This window comes from Brachyhypopomus gauderio, chromosome 4 (assembly GCF_052324685.1).
Source record: "Brachyhypopomus gauderio isolate BG-103 chromosome 4, BGAUD_0.2, whole genome shotgun sequence".
Classification (NCBI taxonomy): Eukaryota; Metazoa; Chordata; class Actinopteri; order Gymnotiformes; family Hypopomidae; genus Brachyhypopomus; species Brachyhypopomus gauderio.
Window position 1 is genome coordinate 22218422 of NC_135214.1, and position 17500 is coordinate 22235921.

Genomic DNA, 17500 nt, shown 5'->3' on the forward strand with positions numbered 1-17500 from the left:
AAAGTGGCCAGAGCTTTCTCACCACCACCATCACGTCAGTCAGACTCGCGCATACTCGCTTTGATAGCCTCATTAGCATTTGGAGAATTTACCATGGTAACGGATGAATAAATGGGAAATGAGAGAGAGAGAGAGAGAGAGAGAGAGAGAGAGAGAGAGAGAGAGAGTGACGAGGAAGCGTGAGACAGTGAGCTGGGCGGGAGTGAATCGCCACACCATCCGTATCTGTGGCTCTCAGAATATAATAATAAGAGCTGGACATGTGTGTCATGGCCAGAGCAGAAACCAGCCGTACGCTCTGTGGAAAGAACTCAGGATGGGCCACAGCTGCTATAGCTACAACGCTGGGCAAGTTATTTAGCTTTATTTGCTCAGCGACCTTCGTTTGACCTTCTTACACTATCTTATAACTAGCTTCTAACTAGCTTACCTTCTCACGCTAGCCCTTAAAAGTGTTGTTTGACCTTCTTACAGTATTACAGTTGTTTGACCTTCTTACAGGTTCCAGTTTTAGTTACAAGTCCTTTAACACTCAAGAGGTGAGGAAACCATGATGACATCATTGTGTCGCTGTTTTCCATGTAGTGGAAAGTGTTCCAAAGCAGCGACAGTGACACCTCCTCTTCTGCTGCACGTTAACCTTAAGGCACTTCAAATGGGTGTTTACATGCCATAGGCAACTGTATTACTATCAATGGCTGGTTGTCTGTCTGTCTCTCTGGCTGGCTGGCTGGCTGTCTCTCTGGCTGTCTGTCTGTCTATCTGTCTGGGTGGGTGGTTGTCTGTCTGTCTGGCTGGCTGGCTGGTTGTCTGTCTGGTTGGTTGTCTGGCTGGCTGGCTGGTTGTCTGTCTGTCTGGCTGGCTGGCTGGTTGTCTGTCTGTCTGGTTGTCTGTCTGTCTCTCTGGCTGGCTGGTTGTCTGTCTGTCTGGCTGGCTGGTTGTCTGTCTGGGTGGTTGTCTGTCTGTCTGGCTGGCTGGCTGGTTGTCTGTCTGTCTCTCTGGCTGGCTGGTTGTCTGTCTGGGTGGTTGTCTGTCTGTCTGTCAGGCTGTCTGGCTAGCTGGTTGTCTGTCTGTCTGTCTGTCTGTGTGTGTTTCTGGCACCAGTTCGTACCCAGTACAGTACGTCTGCCCATCCCTCCATGGTTATGCACTGGAACACGGTGAGCATAGCGAACAGGAAGTTGTCGAAGTTGGTGATGCCGTTGTTGGGCCCCTGCCAGCCGCTTCGGCACGCTGTGCCGTTAGCAGTGCAGTGGCGGCCGTGGCCCGAGAGCGCACAAGGTGCTGGCTCTTCCTCCGCCAGAGTGCCTACAGGGGGTGACAGAGAGGCAGGCTGACTAATAATGACCATGCTTGGTGTAGAAGAAGAGCCTTGAGAAAGAATCACTACACCAATCAAAACTGTTCAAATGATTATTTATTGCTAATTTAATCATTTGAAAAATCACAACATGCACACTATAAAAATGATAATTTCATCACATGCAAATGAACAATCAGAGAGAAATATCACTGTCAAAGAAACACAAATGCACACGAAACATGCACACAGGGACGTTTACACAGAAACATGCACACAGAGACATGGACACAGGGACATGGATACAGAGACATTTAAACAGAGACATGCACACAGGGACGTGCACACAGGGACATGGACATAGGGACAAAGATACAGAGACATGGACACAGAGACATGCAAAAAAAGACATGCACACAGCAACATGGACACAGGGAGGTGCACACAGAGACATGCACACAGGGACATGGACACAGGGAGGTGCACACAGGGACATGGACACAGGGAGGTGCACACAGGGACATGGACACAGAGACATGGACACAGGGACACTTACGTGTGCCGTCCAGGTAACAGGTGGCATGCATCTTCCCGATGAAGAGCTCCAAGCCAATGATGGCGTAGATGATGATGACGAAGAGTACGAGCAGGGCGATGTGCAGCAGAGGGACCATGGCTTTGATGATGGAGTTCAGCACCACCTGTAAACCTTCAGGTACACCACAGCTGACGTGTCAAACAGCATTCAGGCCCCAAGCTGCCAGTGCACAGTGTAATCATAATGTTACAAGGGCACAAAGCTTCTTTTTTTTTCTCCAGTGCTTTGCTGCACTTCAGAAACTGTACAGACATCAAACTTCATTTGTGACACCTGAATGGTTTGAGTCCCAGTGCCATATCTCTGCTGAATCACCATGCTCTCATGAACACACAGCACACTAGCTGGAAAACACTGAAGTGTAATCACTCCTGGAGCACCTCACACACCCTGCACTACTGAATTCTCATGTGTACACAACTGAATATTACGTTACCTTCTTTAAATCCACTTAGCACACTAGTGCTATGTTATGTTACTAGTGTTACTATTGCTACTAATGTTTCCCTAATGTTACTATATGCATACAGGTATTTGTGTTGTTGTTTCTGCCCCATGTCTTGTGTGTTTGTTCCATGTATTGTGTATTTGTGCACCCACATGCTGTCAGTGGTTTACACTATGAAGCAGTTTTTATCGGATTTAATACCTTGCTTTTATATGCATTTTTTGCATCTGTTACAAAAATATGTGTAACCCTGAACAGTATTAGAAGTATGTGTAAAGGGAAATGTGAAAACAGAAACCCAGGATTGCCGTGCTGTGACCTCTCAGGACTCAGGAGAACTCTGCCATGCTCAGAGGAGGACGAACATGTCCAACATCTTTAATCTGACTGTTGCATTCCCCCCAGATTATCAACATGACCAACATCTTTAATCTGACTGCTGCATTCCCCCCAGATTATCAGCATGACCAACATCTTTAATCTGACTGCTGCATTCCCCCCAGATTATCAACATGACCAATATCTTTAATCTGACTGCTGCATTCCCCCCAGATTATCAACATGACCAACATCTTTAATCTGACTGCTGCATTCCCCCCAGATTATCAACATGACCAGCATCTTTAATCTGACTGCTGCATTCCCCCCAGATTATCAACATGACCAACATCTTTAATCTGACTGCTGCATTCCCCCCAGATTATCAACATGACCAGCATCTTTAATCTGACTGCTGCATTCCCCCCAGATTATTAACATGACCAACATCTTTAATCTGACTGCTGCATTCCCCCCAGATTATCAACATGACCAACATCTTTAATCTGACTGCTGCATTCCCCCCAGATTATCAACATGACCAACATCTTTAATCTGGAGTTGTGTTCATATGCGTGTTATCTTCTAGACTCTTGGCGGGTATATGATGCTTGGGTGAGCGTTGCCGTGACGTTGACTCACTGGGGACTCCTGAGACGAGACGGAGAGGCCGGAGCACGCGGAACGCTCGCAGGGCTTTGACGTCAAATCCGCCCGGCTTGCCCCCGCTCTGACCTGTATCACCCTCTTTGGTCAGCAGCTCCAGGACAACACTGAACAGGCTACACACACACACACACACACACACACACACACACACATACGAGATAGGAATTGAGAGAAAACATTAAAAACACACACAAAAAAAACAATATTTTTAAATTTCAGTCAAAAACACTAGAATAAAGAGATTCGGAGTTTGACTCAAACATTTTACAATCAATAATATTTAAAGTACATATCTGCAAAAGACGTAAATGTGCTTTTCAAGCCGATGTGTGGTTTACAGTTCTGGCAGTCTGCTTTTAGAAATAGACAAGCGGAACGAATATAGCTCACTCATTCATCACTCATTCATCCCCTAAATATGTATCCACTGTTTTTAGAGACGAATCACATGTGACAGTTGACAGAAGAGTGTGTGTGTGTGTGTGTGTGTGTGTGTGTGTGTGTGTGTGTGTGTGTGTGTGTGTGCCTGCGCGCATGTTAAACTCCCCATGTTTGCTGACCTTAGGCTGAATATGTTCACCCTGTTTATGCCGCCTGTTCCCCATCGTCCCGACACACACACACACACACACACACACACACACACACGCTTCGGGCAGATACACTAGCCTCAAAATGTCACAGCACATCAGCATTCTTACGCTGTGTGCCAACAGAACCTTCCTGTTCTGTGTGATTCACTTGCATTGTTTGGCCATTGTACTTTAGGCAATAAGATTCTCTGTGAGTTCCTGCAATTATCTACACATAAGGTCTGTGATTTTGAAACAGCTTTTCCTGAAACAGACATTGACTGGACAGTGTGTGTTCATGTTGATGTGATACACACTTACCCCACTATGACTATTACAAAATCCAGCATATTCCAGCCATTTCTAACATAGGAGTTCTGGTGCATCACGAGTCCATAGGCTATGATCTTCAAAAAGGTCTCAATAGTGAAAATAATCAGGAAGGCATATTCCACTGTTTCCTGTAAAAAGAAGGGGAAAGAAACTGATTTGTGCTACTCTCATTAAAATCTAATAATTAATGTGTGATGTAAATTTCACAGTCAAATGTGCAGTTTAACAGTATTGGTACGATGCAAAATAATTCTTTAGAGCGGCAGATTGTGTATGATTTATAATTGTAGTTGTTGCGGTCTCATAAGTTTTGCAGTATAACATCATAAATCAAATCTGTTCCTTGTCTTTCAATTCATAAAACCCAGTCCTACAAACATGAACGTGCTTCATTTGACACGAACCTGCGATCACGTGTCAAAGGAAGAAGAAAACGGAGGAGGTTTGGCCTGCAGGCACGGTGTCCAGAGACCGAGACGCAATTACTGCTAGAAACCGGGAGCCCGTGTTTTAGCCACGGCATTAAGAATAGCTGTGGTAAAGCAGGGCGAGATTAATCCCGTTTGAGTGGTGAAAATCTGGTCTGGGTGCTCTGGGGCCAAGCGTGACCAGGAGTTAAAGTGATTACTCGGGACGCTTCAGAAACTGCTCCACCTCTGAATTGGACCTGCTGCGTGTCGCCCTGCCTGTGGGCCTGTGGGTCTGTAGACCTGTGGGCCTGTGGGCCTGTGGACCTGTGGACCTGTAGACCTGTGGACCTGTGGGTCTGTGGGTCTGTGGGTCTGTGGGTCTGTGGACCTGTGGGTCTGTGGGTCTGTGGACTTGTGGACCTGTGGGTCTGTGGGTCTGTGGGTCTGTGGACCTGTGGACCTGTGAGCCTGTGGGTCTGTGGACCTGTGGACCTGTGGGTCTGTGGTTCTGTGGATCTGTGGGCCTGTGGACCTGTGGGTCTGTGGGTCTGTGGGTCTGTGGACCTGTGGGTCTGTGGGTCTGTGGTTCTGTGGGTCTGTGGTTCTGTGGACCTGTGGGTCTGTGGGTCTGTGGTTCTGTGGGTCTGTGGTTCTGTGGGTCTGTGGTTCTGTGGACCTGTGGGTCTGTGGGTATGTGGTTCTGTGGGTCTGTGGGTCTGTGGTTCTGTGGACCTGTGGGTCTGTGGGTCTGTGGTTCTGTGGGTCTGTGGTTCTGTGGACCTGTGGGTCTGTGGGTCTGTGGACCTGTGGGTCTGTGGACCTGTGGGTCTGTGGTTCTGTGGGTCTGTGGTTCTGTGGATCTGTGGGTCTGTGGTTCTGTGGGTCTGTGGGTCTGGACCTGTGGGCCTGTGGTTCTGTGGGTCTGTGGTTCTGTGGGTCTGTGGTTCTGTGGGTCTTTAGGCCTACATGGTGGCAGAGCCGGACTTTCATTTTGCTCATATAGTTGCTGTGATCACTGTTCTCATTTGCAACCATTACTAAGAATATACAGCTAAGAATATACAAAAAGTTATGAAAAATATTTAAATGTGCCACCTTCAATTAGTATACTATTGCAATGGTGTGGTAGGCTATGCAAACAAAAATTACCTCAGATTACAGATAAGGTTATTTCTAATTTTGGGTTAGAATGCAGTTTTTAGCACTGACAATCACGGTGGTAATGAAGCGGTTTTATAACCACAGGAATTCATTTTAATGTAGGCTATTTGCTTTCACATTTGGGATCTCCTTTCTTGGGAAAGACGTTTGTTAGCAGTTGATTTCCCTCGTTTTTTTTTTTGTCTCCTTCCTGCCTCTCTTTTCTTTTCTGAAAACAGGACTTATCGTTCTTGGATATCATCCTCTATACCACATACATAACACGCCCTGTCGCTTCAGCAGAATGAACACTAAGTTAAATGCACATAATTAAAAAGGCCGGTGAAGGAGGACTAAACCATTTTGTGCAAATGGTGAGGGTGCCTGTCCTCAGACAGTATATGTAGGCTAATACACACAATTCAATCCATCAATCAACCGATTCATTTACCCAAAACATTACAGTTACATTACTTAGCAACATTTATTGTAATTATTAAGTGACATTTAAAGGAAAATAAAATTCCAGACTCCTCAATGGCCCTCCCCCCACATGGGGCCCTGGTAAATCAGTTCCACATTAAACCTCACTACGCCCCTGGTTATAGTCTCAATGGCGGTGTACACTTCTGTGTATACGTAAGTACACTGAGTTGGGTCTGAATGCTAGCTAGCTAGTCTTTCACAGTTTTTCACAAGTTCAGCTTGAAGCATTTAGTAGGAAGTAAATATTGTCACCACTCTTTGAACCACCGTTTTCACAACTGGCCCAATACAAACACGATAGACTGTCATTGGTCATTTAGCATGTCAGTCAACTGACCCCTTTAGCAGGGTGATCAAAAGCTACCAGAGTCGGGTGCTCACACTCACACACCTGAACACACCCAGGAATCAAGCCTAGAATGAACCGAGCCAAATGTGTGCAGCCACATTCTGATCCAAAAGTGATCAATGGAGTGTTATCAAAATCACAAAGCACGGTTCAGGAAGTGACAGGATGACGACGGTGTTTACATGCGAGGCAGTTTATTCATGTATTTCTTCTCCCTACACCAGAACTCGTTGTTGCTATCCGTGCATGATGTCATATGTGCCGTGATTCTTCAGGCTACAGGGAAGAAAACAGCTGAATGCACTCAGGTAAAAAGGTTGAGATAAAAGCTTTTAAAGCCTTGATTGGCTGCGGCGTCAACAGCCCTTTGAGCGCTGAACGTCATTATGCTCTGGAACACAGAGAAATACCGTGAACCCAAACGTGTCCTTTCCCGGAATCCCTCTATACTACACAAGGAAGAAAAGAGAGAAAAAAACCTCTTCTCCGTTGTGTAATTCCCTTTGTTGCCTGGGCAACCCGTTGTGTTCTGGCCATGGTTATAATGAATAGGGAGAGCGTTCGCATTTATTCATCTGAGCTGAGGCCTCCCTGATTCATCTAAGGAGCGTTGAGAAGCATTCGGTCGGTCAGAGACAGCTGCCTGTGCTGTTTATCCAGCACGCATAATATATCAGTGTGCATGATACATCAGTAAACCCATCCTATAACCGAACATTGGACCATCTAAATAAAATTTGTGACAATAGACTGGAACCTTGGTACCTTCTTTCATTTCTAACAGAAACAATTAAAACAAGATGCTTAATACCAATCAGAACTAAATCACTTATCCCACAGGAACGTAGCAGTAATACATTTATGAAGACTCTGTTCGTCTGCAAATAGTTAGCTCAAGTAACCAATAAGATACTTTTTCCCCCCAATACTTCATCCAGTCCCAACTGGACTATTATTGGAATTACAGGAACTATTTCAGTCTGGATTTGGACTAAACAGCACTGAAACTGTGGTAACAAAGATAGTTAGTAGTCAAGTTTCTCCTGCTAAAAAACAGATGAGCTACTGCTTGGGCCCATGCCTGTAAGAGACAATAATCTAATATACTAAATCTTCATGCCTCTTCAGCAAGTCCCAAAACTCTGACCTCTCATTTGACACTCATTTAATGTTACTCAAACTGCCTTTTTACATTTACATAATATTGCTAAAGTGAGACAATCCTCATAAAATGCATAAAAATTGGTCCTCACTTTTACTTAACCAGAACTGGTTGCTCTAAAATGTTATTAAATAAACTCTTAAAAGAGCTATAAAGCTTGACCACATTAGACCTGTGCTTTCAGCTCTGCAATTGGCGGATACATTTTGAATAAAACACTCTTGTTGACGTATAAACCACTAAATGGTCTCACAGTTTCTGAGTGAGCTCATTGTATGCTATAACCCGCCTAGCTTACTGCATTCTCCAAATGGTTTATCTCAGTTCCTAGAATGAGTAAGATTACAGGTGAGGGAAAAGCCTTCTCCTATAATGACACTGTGGAACCAGTCTTCCAGATTTCAATTGGGATTCAAACATAATCAATTTTTAAATCCAGGTCTGTGATCCAGGTCCCCCCCCCAGTCATAGAGCTTTCTAATAATCCACGGTGTTGAGGCTGTTGTCCAGTAATAAAGAGTTTCATGATGTGGGTGGAATGCAATGTCCTAGAAAGCCCTCAGGACCCTGTTCACCCTTTGATCCTCCCTTTCAGTTGTGCTTCTACAGATAAACCTCCCAGAGGTGCATCAGGGCCACTCACACATCTACTGTATATGTGCTGCTCACGCATCATTCATCTAAAGACATCTACAGCTCCAAAGACATCTTTCTGTTTTATTTGCATGTTTCTGCAGAGATGATGCCAGCACTGGTGTCCTGTTCTCCTCGCGTTTACGTTTATGCAATTCAACAGCGAGCCAAACTCCCATCAACCAATACATGAGTCAGGATGTAGCGTCCATCCATACATCGAATGACTGGGAGTGAAACCATAGAAAAATAAGAATGACTACAGCGTGAGTATTGTACACCTGTGAAGTAGAACATGGCCTTACATAACATCTCAGAGATAATGCACACTGCACCGTTGAGTAACTTATCCTAAATACTACGTTTAGTATGGATTATGTAATTTAGTGGGGACAAAGAGAAGCCAAGGTAACAATTCACTGCAAAGAATCTGTGCCAAAAAATAAGAAAAATATAAACAAAAATAAGAAAAAGAATGGTTGAATCAAGCAAAATTATCTGCCAGTATAGTGAGAAAATTTAACAAGATATTCAAGTTGTATTGTCTTAAAACAAGTCCCTATATCTTGCTGAAATTGTACTTGTTAGGCAATTATGTCTTATATTAAGTCTAATGAGATATTTTGACTAGAAATTAGACAAATACACTTGGTAAGATTTAGATTTTTTCCAGTGTGGGAATCACCAACAATTGTACATAGCACCTCTAGAGAGTGGGGCAGTCATGGTCTGGGGGTTAGGGAACCGGTCTTAAGACTGGAGGGTCGTGGGTTTGATTCCCAGGCCATGATTGAGGTGCTCTTAACCCTGGGTGCCGGGTTAGGGCTGCCCACCGCTCTGGGCATGTGTGCACCACAGCCCCCTAGTAATCACTAATGTGTGTTTGTGTGTGTGCACCACAGCCCCTTGTAATCACTAGCGTGTGTGTGTGTCCACCACAGCCCTCTAGTAATCACTAATGTGTGTGTGTTCTAACTGCACAGATGGGTAAATGCAGAGGACAAATTTTGATTGGGGTGAAAATCACAACTGACAAAAGTGGCAACTTAGACATAGATTTGATCGTCAAAGTATTATCTAAGCACAAAGAAATTCTAAGAAATTAATATTGAACGTCAAAAAAGGGGACGTTGAAACTACTGGTCTTTTTTTGCCTCACTTCCCGCTTTGCAAAGGGAAGACAAACCTGTCAAAATAAAAGTCCTCAGGAGGGGTTTTGTCTTTTAATAATCTAAGGACAGAACAACTGGCCTAGACCTGCTCATCAGTAACAAAGCATCTAAGATGATGTCAGAAAATGCCACAAATAGATGAACTGATACTGCCATATTCGTCCGCCACCCCATATACGCCGCTGGGTGCAGATACAGCTCGCCCACTCTAGACCCACCAGAATAACTGAGACCTCTGGATCTATCTCATTCAGACATGGTCCTCTCAAGGTTCCTTCCTTAATTACACCGCAGGAGTTTTACATTGTCACTGCTTCCTCTGGCTTGCTCATTAGAGACATGGACAAAGACATTTTGAAAAGCTTCTTTGCAACTACTAATGTTGCAAAATGACTGAAGCAATGTAGCCATAGCAGTTTTTAAAATATAATTATTGATAAATCAATTACAATGTATGTCTATTGATTTGCTAAGCAACATCATCAGCTGTAGTGGTCATTTGAAAATACAGTGTATTTTATAAGCTAAAGCCATGTAAGAGTGTCGTATTTCTCTTCTCATTTTGAATTCTTAACTCTATAAGCCTTACATTTCTTCATTGTCTGCTGCGAAAGGGCTTATCTCAACCACCAACAGATGACATGATGCACTGTAGTGTGTGCATGTGTGTGTGCATGTATGTATGTGTGTGTAACAAGAGATCATAGCAAAACAGATGTTGACACCGTCAGACCCAGATAACACACAAATGCACACATGCACATATGTACAGACACACGCCCCACCGTAACACTGGGGCCTAATGGCCTGTTTAAGTGTATGAACAGCTGACTAAGCAGAGAATGGACCACAACACTGAAGCTCACAGAGCCTGAATGAAACGCCTAGCCCATGCTATTGTGCTTTAAAATTGCACAACGCCCCCCCCCACACACACACACACACACTCACACACACACACACAGAGTCAGCGGGGGATGTTGTAAGATCAGATTTGGCTGTAAATCTGGAACACAGGGCAGAGATCTCAGCTCGCCATAGATGGAAACCTCAGCAGCCAGATGATCTGGGACAAAAAGACTTCTTGGCGTGCTGGAGATAAGGACAGTGGACCAGTCCAACCTCAGTTGTTTAAGAGTTGACACAAGCTCACATGTGCGCTCTTTGTCTCGGGGGCACTTTTTTTCAAAATAATCTACTTGTGTTAATGTAATAAAATTATGCAAAACATGTAAATGATTATGAATTTTAGCACATTTAAATGAACAATTCAGATTCAGTTGGATTTCTATGCTAACGTATGTGTGCATGTGTGTGTACTTGTGTTTGCTGTTTACAGATGAACCATTAGAGGCCCGCACTATCCCTCGCATAAAGGAAACATGATCTGTGACTACAATCAGTAATAGAGACAGAAAGAGGGAGAAAAAGAGGAGAGAAAGAGGGAGAGAGGCAGAAAAAGAGGTGAGGAACAGGAGTCTGGTTTACATAACTCATCGTGTCACACTTTTCTCGAGTTTTACACTCTATACCTGAATAAGAAGTGCCTGTCAAAAGCATACAACAGAGTGTGTGTGTGTGTGTGTGTGTGTGTGTGTGTGTGTGTGTGCGCGCGTGTGTGTGTGTGTGTGTGTGTGCGTGTATGCGTGTGTGTGTGTGTACGTGTGTGTGTGTGTGTGTGTGTGTGTGTGTGTGTGTGTGTGAGTGTATAATAACAGTGACAGCCAAAGATGAAGGCCCTGAGTGATGTAACTGTATCCATGTAGTAGTGTGTGAGTGCTGTCTGCCTCAGGTTAGCCCATGATGAATAACATCTTGAAACATCTTCCAACTGACGGTCTGCTCCTTCGTTTTTTACGGAGGCTGTAAACCCGTCCAAATGGAGCAATACAAGAGCACATCAACACCGACAGAAGCCCAGGTCAGAAATGTCATTGACCTTCATTACGCAGCTGCCGGTTCATCACGGTCTCCTACTGCCATTTTAACATGCAAATCCTCCCCAGCGCTCCATCAAAGCCTTGAGCTGATCCTGATGGAGGCACCCAAGTCCTGACAGGCCGTTTGTGCTTGTCTTCTGTTCTTCTGGGAGCTGCGGGCGGATGGCATGCTCTTCAAAAGCTGACGGAGATGATGCATCCCTGACAGTTTTTCTGTGCTTAAAACGCACTGTGCTGCACACACTGGTCGCACACACAGTGCACACGCACTGGTCGCACACACAATGGTGCGCTCACATCAGCCACTCTGCTCGGCAGAGTCCTGTCACACTCGTGATTTTCCCCGACATGGGCCGTGAGGCCAGGAACACTCCCACACACATGTGTTGGGATGTGTAGGGATGTGAGGGGGGTGTGAGGGGATGTGTGGGGATGTGTGGGGGTTTGTGGGGATGTGTGGGGGTTTGTGGGGATGTGTGGGGATGTGTGGGGATGTGTGGGGGATGTGTAGGGGATGTGTGGGGATGTGTGGGGGTTTGTGGGGATGTGTGGGGATGTGTAGGGGTGTGTAGGGATGTGTGTGGATGTGTGGGGATGTGTGTGGATGTGTAGTGATGTGTGGGATGTGTGTGGATATGTGGGGATGTGTGGGGGTGTGTGTGGATGTGTGTGGATGTGTGTGGATGTGTGTGGATGTGTGGGGATGTGTGGGGGTTTGTGGGGATGTGTGGGGGTGTGTGTGGGGGTGTGTAGGGATGTGTGGGGATGTGTGTGGATGTGTGTGGATGTGTAGTGATGTGTGGGATGTGTGTGGATATGTGGGGATGTGTAGGGATGTGTGGGGGTGTGTGGGGATGTGTGGGGATGTGTGGGGGTGTGTGGGGATGTGTGGGGATGTGTAGGGGTGTGTGTGGGGGTGTGTGGGGATGTGTGGGGATGTGTAGGGGTGTGTGTGGGGGTGTGTAGGGATGTGTGTGGATGTGTAGTGATGTGTGGGATGTGTGTGGATATGTGGGGATGTGTGGGGGTGTATGTGGATGTGTGTGGATGTGTGGGGATGTGTGGGGGTTTGTGGATATGTGGGGATGTGTAGTGATGTGTGGGATGTGTGTGGATATGTGGGGATGTGAGGGGGTGTGTGAGGATGTGTGGAGATGTGTAGTGATGTGTGGGATGTGTGTGGATATGTGGGGATGTGTGGGGATGTGTGGGGGTGTGTGGGGGTGTGTGGGGATGTGTGTGGGGGTGTGTGGGGATGTGTAGGAATGCAGGTATCTACTTATACTCTTATATTCACCCATACACACAAGTTACAATTATTACTAGGGATCGTCAAGAAGACCATGAAATGTATCCAGAGAGTAGAATAGAATAGAATAGAACCTCTGTCTTTAATAATCCTTTGTTAATAACAGCATGCACTGGAAGAAAAGTATTATGCAACTATAAAAGTTACAGTCTTACAGGCAACATATTGCTAACCATTATAATGAAGTTATTTATCATGTTATATAATAACATTCCACATACAAGCAAACAGCCCATCAAAGCCAGTTATTCCTCATAATAACATTTCCAGAAACTTTCAGTAATGCACACATGCTGATAACTCGTGTTTCCTGAGCTCATGCTGCTACATGTAAAGCTTTGAAAAATACATTAAAGCACACAGGCTAACTCTTGGAGCAAACCTTGTTACAAAAGACCCTGCATTATTTTTGAAGTACATGTTTTACATTTGCAAGATCAGGTGAATGTTGCAATTCATTAAATTGTCCTCAGAACACTTGTTTACAATGTCCGAGACATCTCAGAATGTCCACAATGCAACAAAAGAATTTTAGGATTTCAGGGAAGATTTAAACGACTTGCTGTGATATCAGGCTCGAGAGCATAAACAGTGATGTGATGATTATCAACAGTGCATGACTACAGTCGTAATATAATGGCAGAAAGAGTTTAAAGGATCTTTCAGTCATTTACACATTTGAAGTTTGCTTCAATGTCTGCATCTAAAACCTCTGCAAATAAAACTAATAGAAAGTAAACAATGAAAATGAGGTTGAACTGGATAAGAAATTAGATCAAATTATAAGATGAACAAGAACATGTAGGAGATGTAAAATAATCCTATAAATGCTTTGATGCGTATTCTAAGTGTTTGATGTGTCTGTGAGAAACACCTAAAGAGACTCGACTCCTTGTCCACAAAGTGTGTGAGGAGGAGCAGTCAGTGACGGTCATGTACTGGTGGTGATTGAAATGAGCAGAGAGAGAATGATGGAGGGAATGTTTGTGTGCTAGTAGATAAAGGAGGGAAGGATGAAATTAGGTAAAGAGTGAATGAGTGAGCAAACAATATGGTCTTTTTGCCATCCTCCTCCTTGACTCCTTGTGATCCAGTGGCTTTGAATTAGTCGGAAGATAAAGCTCTGGATGAAGAACTTTACAATAGTGTGAGTTTAATGCTCTGGATGAAAAACTTTACAGTATAGTTAGGTTAAGCTTCTGGCCCAAGAACTTTACAATAGAATAAGGGTAGAGCTCTGGATGAAGAACTTTACAGCGGTGTGAGGCTAAAGCTCTTGATGAAGTAATTAACAGTAGACTAAGGTTAAAGCTCTGGATGAAGAACTTTACAGTAGAGTGAGGTTAATGCTCTGCATGAAGAACTTTACAGTAGAGTGAAGCTAACATTCTGGCCCAAAAACTTTACAGTAGCATGAGGTTAAAGCTCTGAATGAAGAACTTTACAGCGGAGTGAGGCTAAAGCTCTGGATGAAAAACTTTACAGTACAGTGGGGTTAAAGCTCTGGATGAATAACTTTACAGTAGCATGAGGTTAAAGTTTTAGGTGAAGAACTTTACAGCGGAGTGAGGCTAACATTCTGGCCCAAGAACTTTACAGTAGAGTGAGGCTAACATTCTGGCCCAAGAACTTTACAGTAGCATGAGGTTAAAGCTTTGGGTGAAGAACTTTATAGCAGAGGGAGGCTAAATCTCTGGATGAAGAACTTTACAGTAGAGTGAGGTTAAAGCTCTGAATGAAGAACTTTACAGTAGAATGAGGCTAAAGCTCTGGATGAAGAAAATTACAGTAGAGTGAGGCTAACATTCTGGCCCAAGAACTTTACAGTAGCATGAGGTTAAAGCTCTGAATGAAGAACTTTACAGTAGAGTGAGGCTAAAGCTCTGGATGAACAACTTTACAGTAGTGTGAGGTTAATGCTCTGGATGAAGAACTTTACAGTATAGTTAGGTTAAGGCTCTGGCCCAAGAACTTTACAGTAGAGTGACACCAATGTTCAGGCCCAAGAACTTTACAGTAGCATGAGGTTAAAGCTTTGGGTGAAGAACTTTATAGCAGAGGGAGGCTAAAGCTCTGGATGAAGAACTTTACAGTACAGTAAAGTGAGGTTAAAGCTCTGAATGAAGAACTTTACAGTAGAGTGAGGCTAACATTCTGGCCCAAGAACTTTACAGTAGCATGAGGTTAAAGCTCTGAATGAAGAACTTTACAGTGGAGTGAGGCTAAAGCTCTGGATGAACAACTTTACAGTAGTGTGAGGTTAATGCTCTGGATGAAGAACTTTACAGTATAGTTAGGTTAAGGCTCTGGCCCAAGAACCTTACAGTAGAGTGACACCAATGTTCAGGCCCAAGAACTTTACAGTAGCATGAGGTTAAAGCTTTGGGTGAAGAACTTTATTGCAGAGGAAGGCTAAAGCTCTGGATGAAGAACTTTACAGTACATTAAAGTGAGGTTAAAGCTCTGAATTAAGAACTTTACAGTAGAGTGAGGCTAACATTCTGGCCCAAGACCTTTACAGTAGCATGAGGTTAAAGCTCTGAATGAAGAACTTTACAGTGGAGTGAGGCTAAAGCTCTGGATGAACAACTTTACAGTAGTGTGAGGTTAATGCTCTGGATGAAGAACTTTACAGTATAGTTAGGTTAAGGCTCTGGCCCAAGAACTTTACAGTAGAGTGACACCAATGTTCAGGCCCAAGAACTTTACAGTAGCATGAGGTTAAAGCTTTGGGTGAAGAACTTTATAGCAGAGGGAGGCTAAAGCTCTGAATGAAGAACTTTACAGTAGAGTGGGGCTAACATTCTGGCCCAAGAACTTTACAGTAGCATGAGGTTAAAGCTCTGAATGAAGAACTTTACAGTGGAGTGAGGCTAAAGCTCTGGATGAACAACTTTACAGTAGTGTGAGGTTAATGCTCTGGATGAAGAACTTTACAGTATAGTTAGGTTAAGGCTCTGGCCCAAGAACTTTACAGTAGAGTGACACCAATGTTCAGGCCCAAGAACTTTACAGTAGCATGAGGTTAAAGCTTTGGGTGAAGACCTTTATAGCAGAGGGAGGCTAAAGCTCTGGATGAAGAACTTTACAGTACAGTAAAGTGAGGTTAAAGCTCTGAATGAAGAACTTTACAGTAGAGTGAGGCTAACATTCTGGCCCAAGAACTTTACAGTAGCATGAGGTTAAAGCTCTGAATGAAGAACTTTACAGTGGAGTGAGGCTAAAGCTCTGGATGAACAACTTTACAGTAGTGTGAGGTTAATGCTCTGGATGAAGAACTTTACAGTATAGTTAGGTTAAGGCTCTGGCCCAAGAACCTTACAGTAGAGTGACACCAATGTTCAGGCCCAAGAACTTTACAGTAGCATGAGGTTAAAGCTTTGGGTGAAGAACTTTATAGCAGAGGAAGGCTAAAGCTCTGGATGAAGAACTTTACAGTACAGTAAAGTGAGGTTAAAGCTCTGAATTAAGAACTTTACAGTAGAGTGAGGCTAACATTCTGGCCCAAGACCTTTACAGTAGCATGAGGTTAAAGCTCTGAATGAAGAACTTTACAGTGGAGTGAGGCTAAAGCTCTGGATGAACAACTTTACAGTAGTGTGAGGTTAATGCTCTGGATGAAGAACTTTACAGTATAGTTAGGTTAAGGCTCTGGCCCAAGAACTTTACAGTAGAGTGACACCAATGTTCAGGCCCAAGAACTTTACAGTAGCATGAGGTTAAAGCTTTGGGTGAAGAACTTTATAGCAGAGGGAGGCTAAAGCTCTGAATGAAGAACTTTACAGTAGAGTGGGGCTAACATTCTGGCCCAAGAACTTTACAGTAGCATGAGGTTAAAGCTCTGAATGAAGAACTTTACAGTGGAGTGAGGCTAAAGCTCTGGATGAACAACTTTACAGTAGTGTGAGGTTAATGCTCTGGATGAAGAACTTTACAGTATAGTTAGGTTAAGGCTCTGGCCCAATAACCTTACAGTAGAGTGACACCAATGTTCAGGCCCAAGAACTTTACAGTAGCATGAGGTTAAAGCTTTGGGTGAAGAACTTTATAGCAGAGGGAGGCTAAAGCTCTGGATGAAGAACTTTACAGTACAGTAAAGTGAGGTTAAAGCTCTGAATTAAGAACTTTACAGTAGAGTGAGGCTAACATTCTGGCCCAAGACCTTTACAGTAGCATGAGGTTAAAGCTCTGAATGAAGAACTTTACAGTGGAGTGAGGCTAAAGCTCTGGATGAACAACTTTACAGTAGTGTGAGGTTAATGCTCTGGATGAAGAACTTTACAGTATAGTTAGGTTAAGGCTCTGGCCCAAAAAAATTTCAGTAGAGTGACACCAATGTTCAGGCTCAAGAACTTTACAGTAGCATGAGGTTAAAGCTTTGGGTGAAGAACTTTATAGCAGAGGGAGGCTAAAGCTTTGGATAAAGAACTTTACAGTAGAGTGATGTTAATGCTCTGGATGAAGAACTTTACAGTAGAGTGAGGCTAACATTCTAGCCAAAGAACTTTGCAGTAGCATGAGGTTAAAGCTCTGAATGAAGAACTTTACAGTAGTGTGAGGCTAAAGCTCTGGATGAAGAACTTTACAGTAGCATGAGGTTAAAGCTCTGAATGAAGAACTTTACAGTGGAGTGAGGCTAAAGCTCTGGATGAAGAACTTTA

The 17500-nt window shown here is 43.9% G+C and overlaps 1 protein-coding gene across 15 annotated transcripts in view; it reads right to left on the minus strand.

The window, feature by feature from the left end:
• Positions 1 to 17500, minus strand: part of cacna1db (calcium channel, voltage-dependent, L type, alpha 1D subunit, b) — an 83832-nt gene that overhangs the window by 45769 nt on the left and 20563 nt on the right. For all 15 annotated transcript variants that reach the window (XM_077003042.1, XM_077003041.1, XM_077003034.1 and 12 more), the window contains exons 4-7: positions 4227 to 4366; positions 3307 to 3446; positions 1857 to 2009; positions 1112 to 1308 (exon numbers count right to left, since the gene is read on the minus strand). In XM_077003042.1, coding sequence (XP_076859157.1) covers positions 1112 to 1308; positions 1857 to 2009; positions 3307 to 3446; positions 4227 to 4366 — 630 coding nt within the window. The remainder of the gene's footprint in view (positions 1 to 1111; positions 1309 to 1856; positions 2010 to 3306; positions 3447 to 4226; positions 4367 to 17500) is intronic.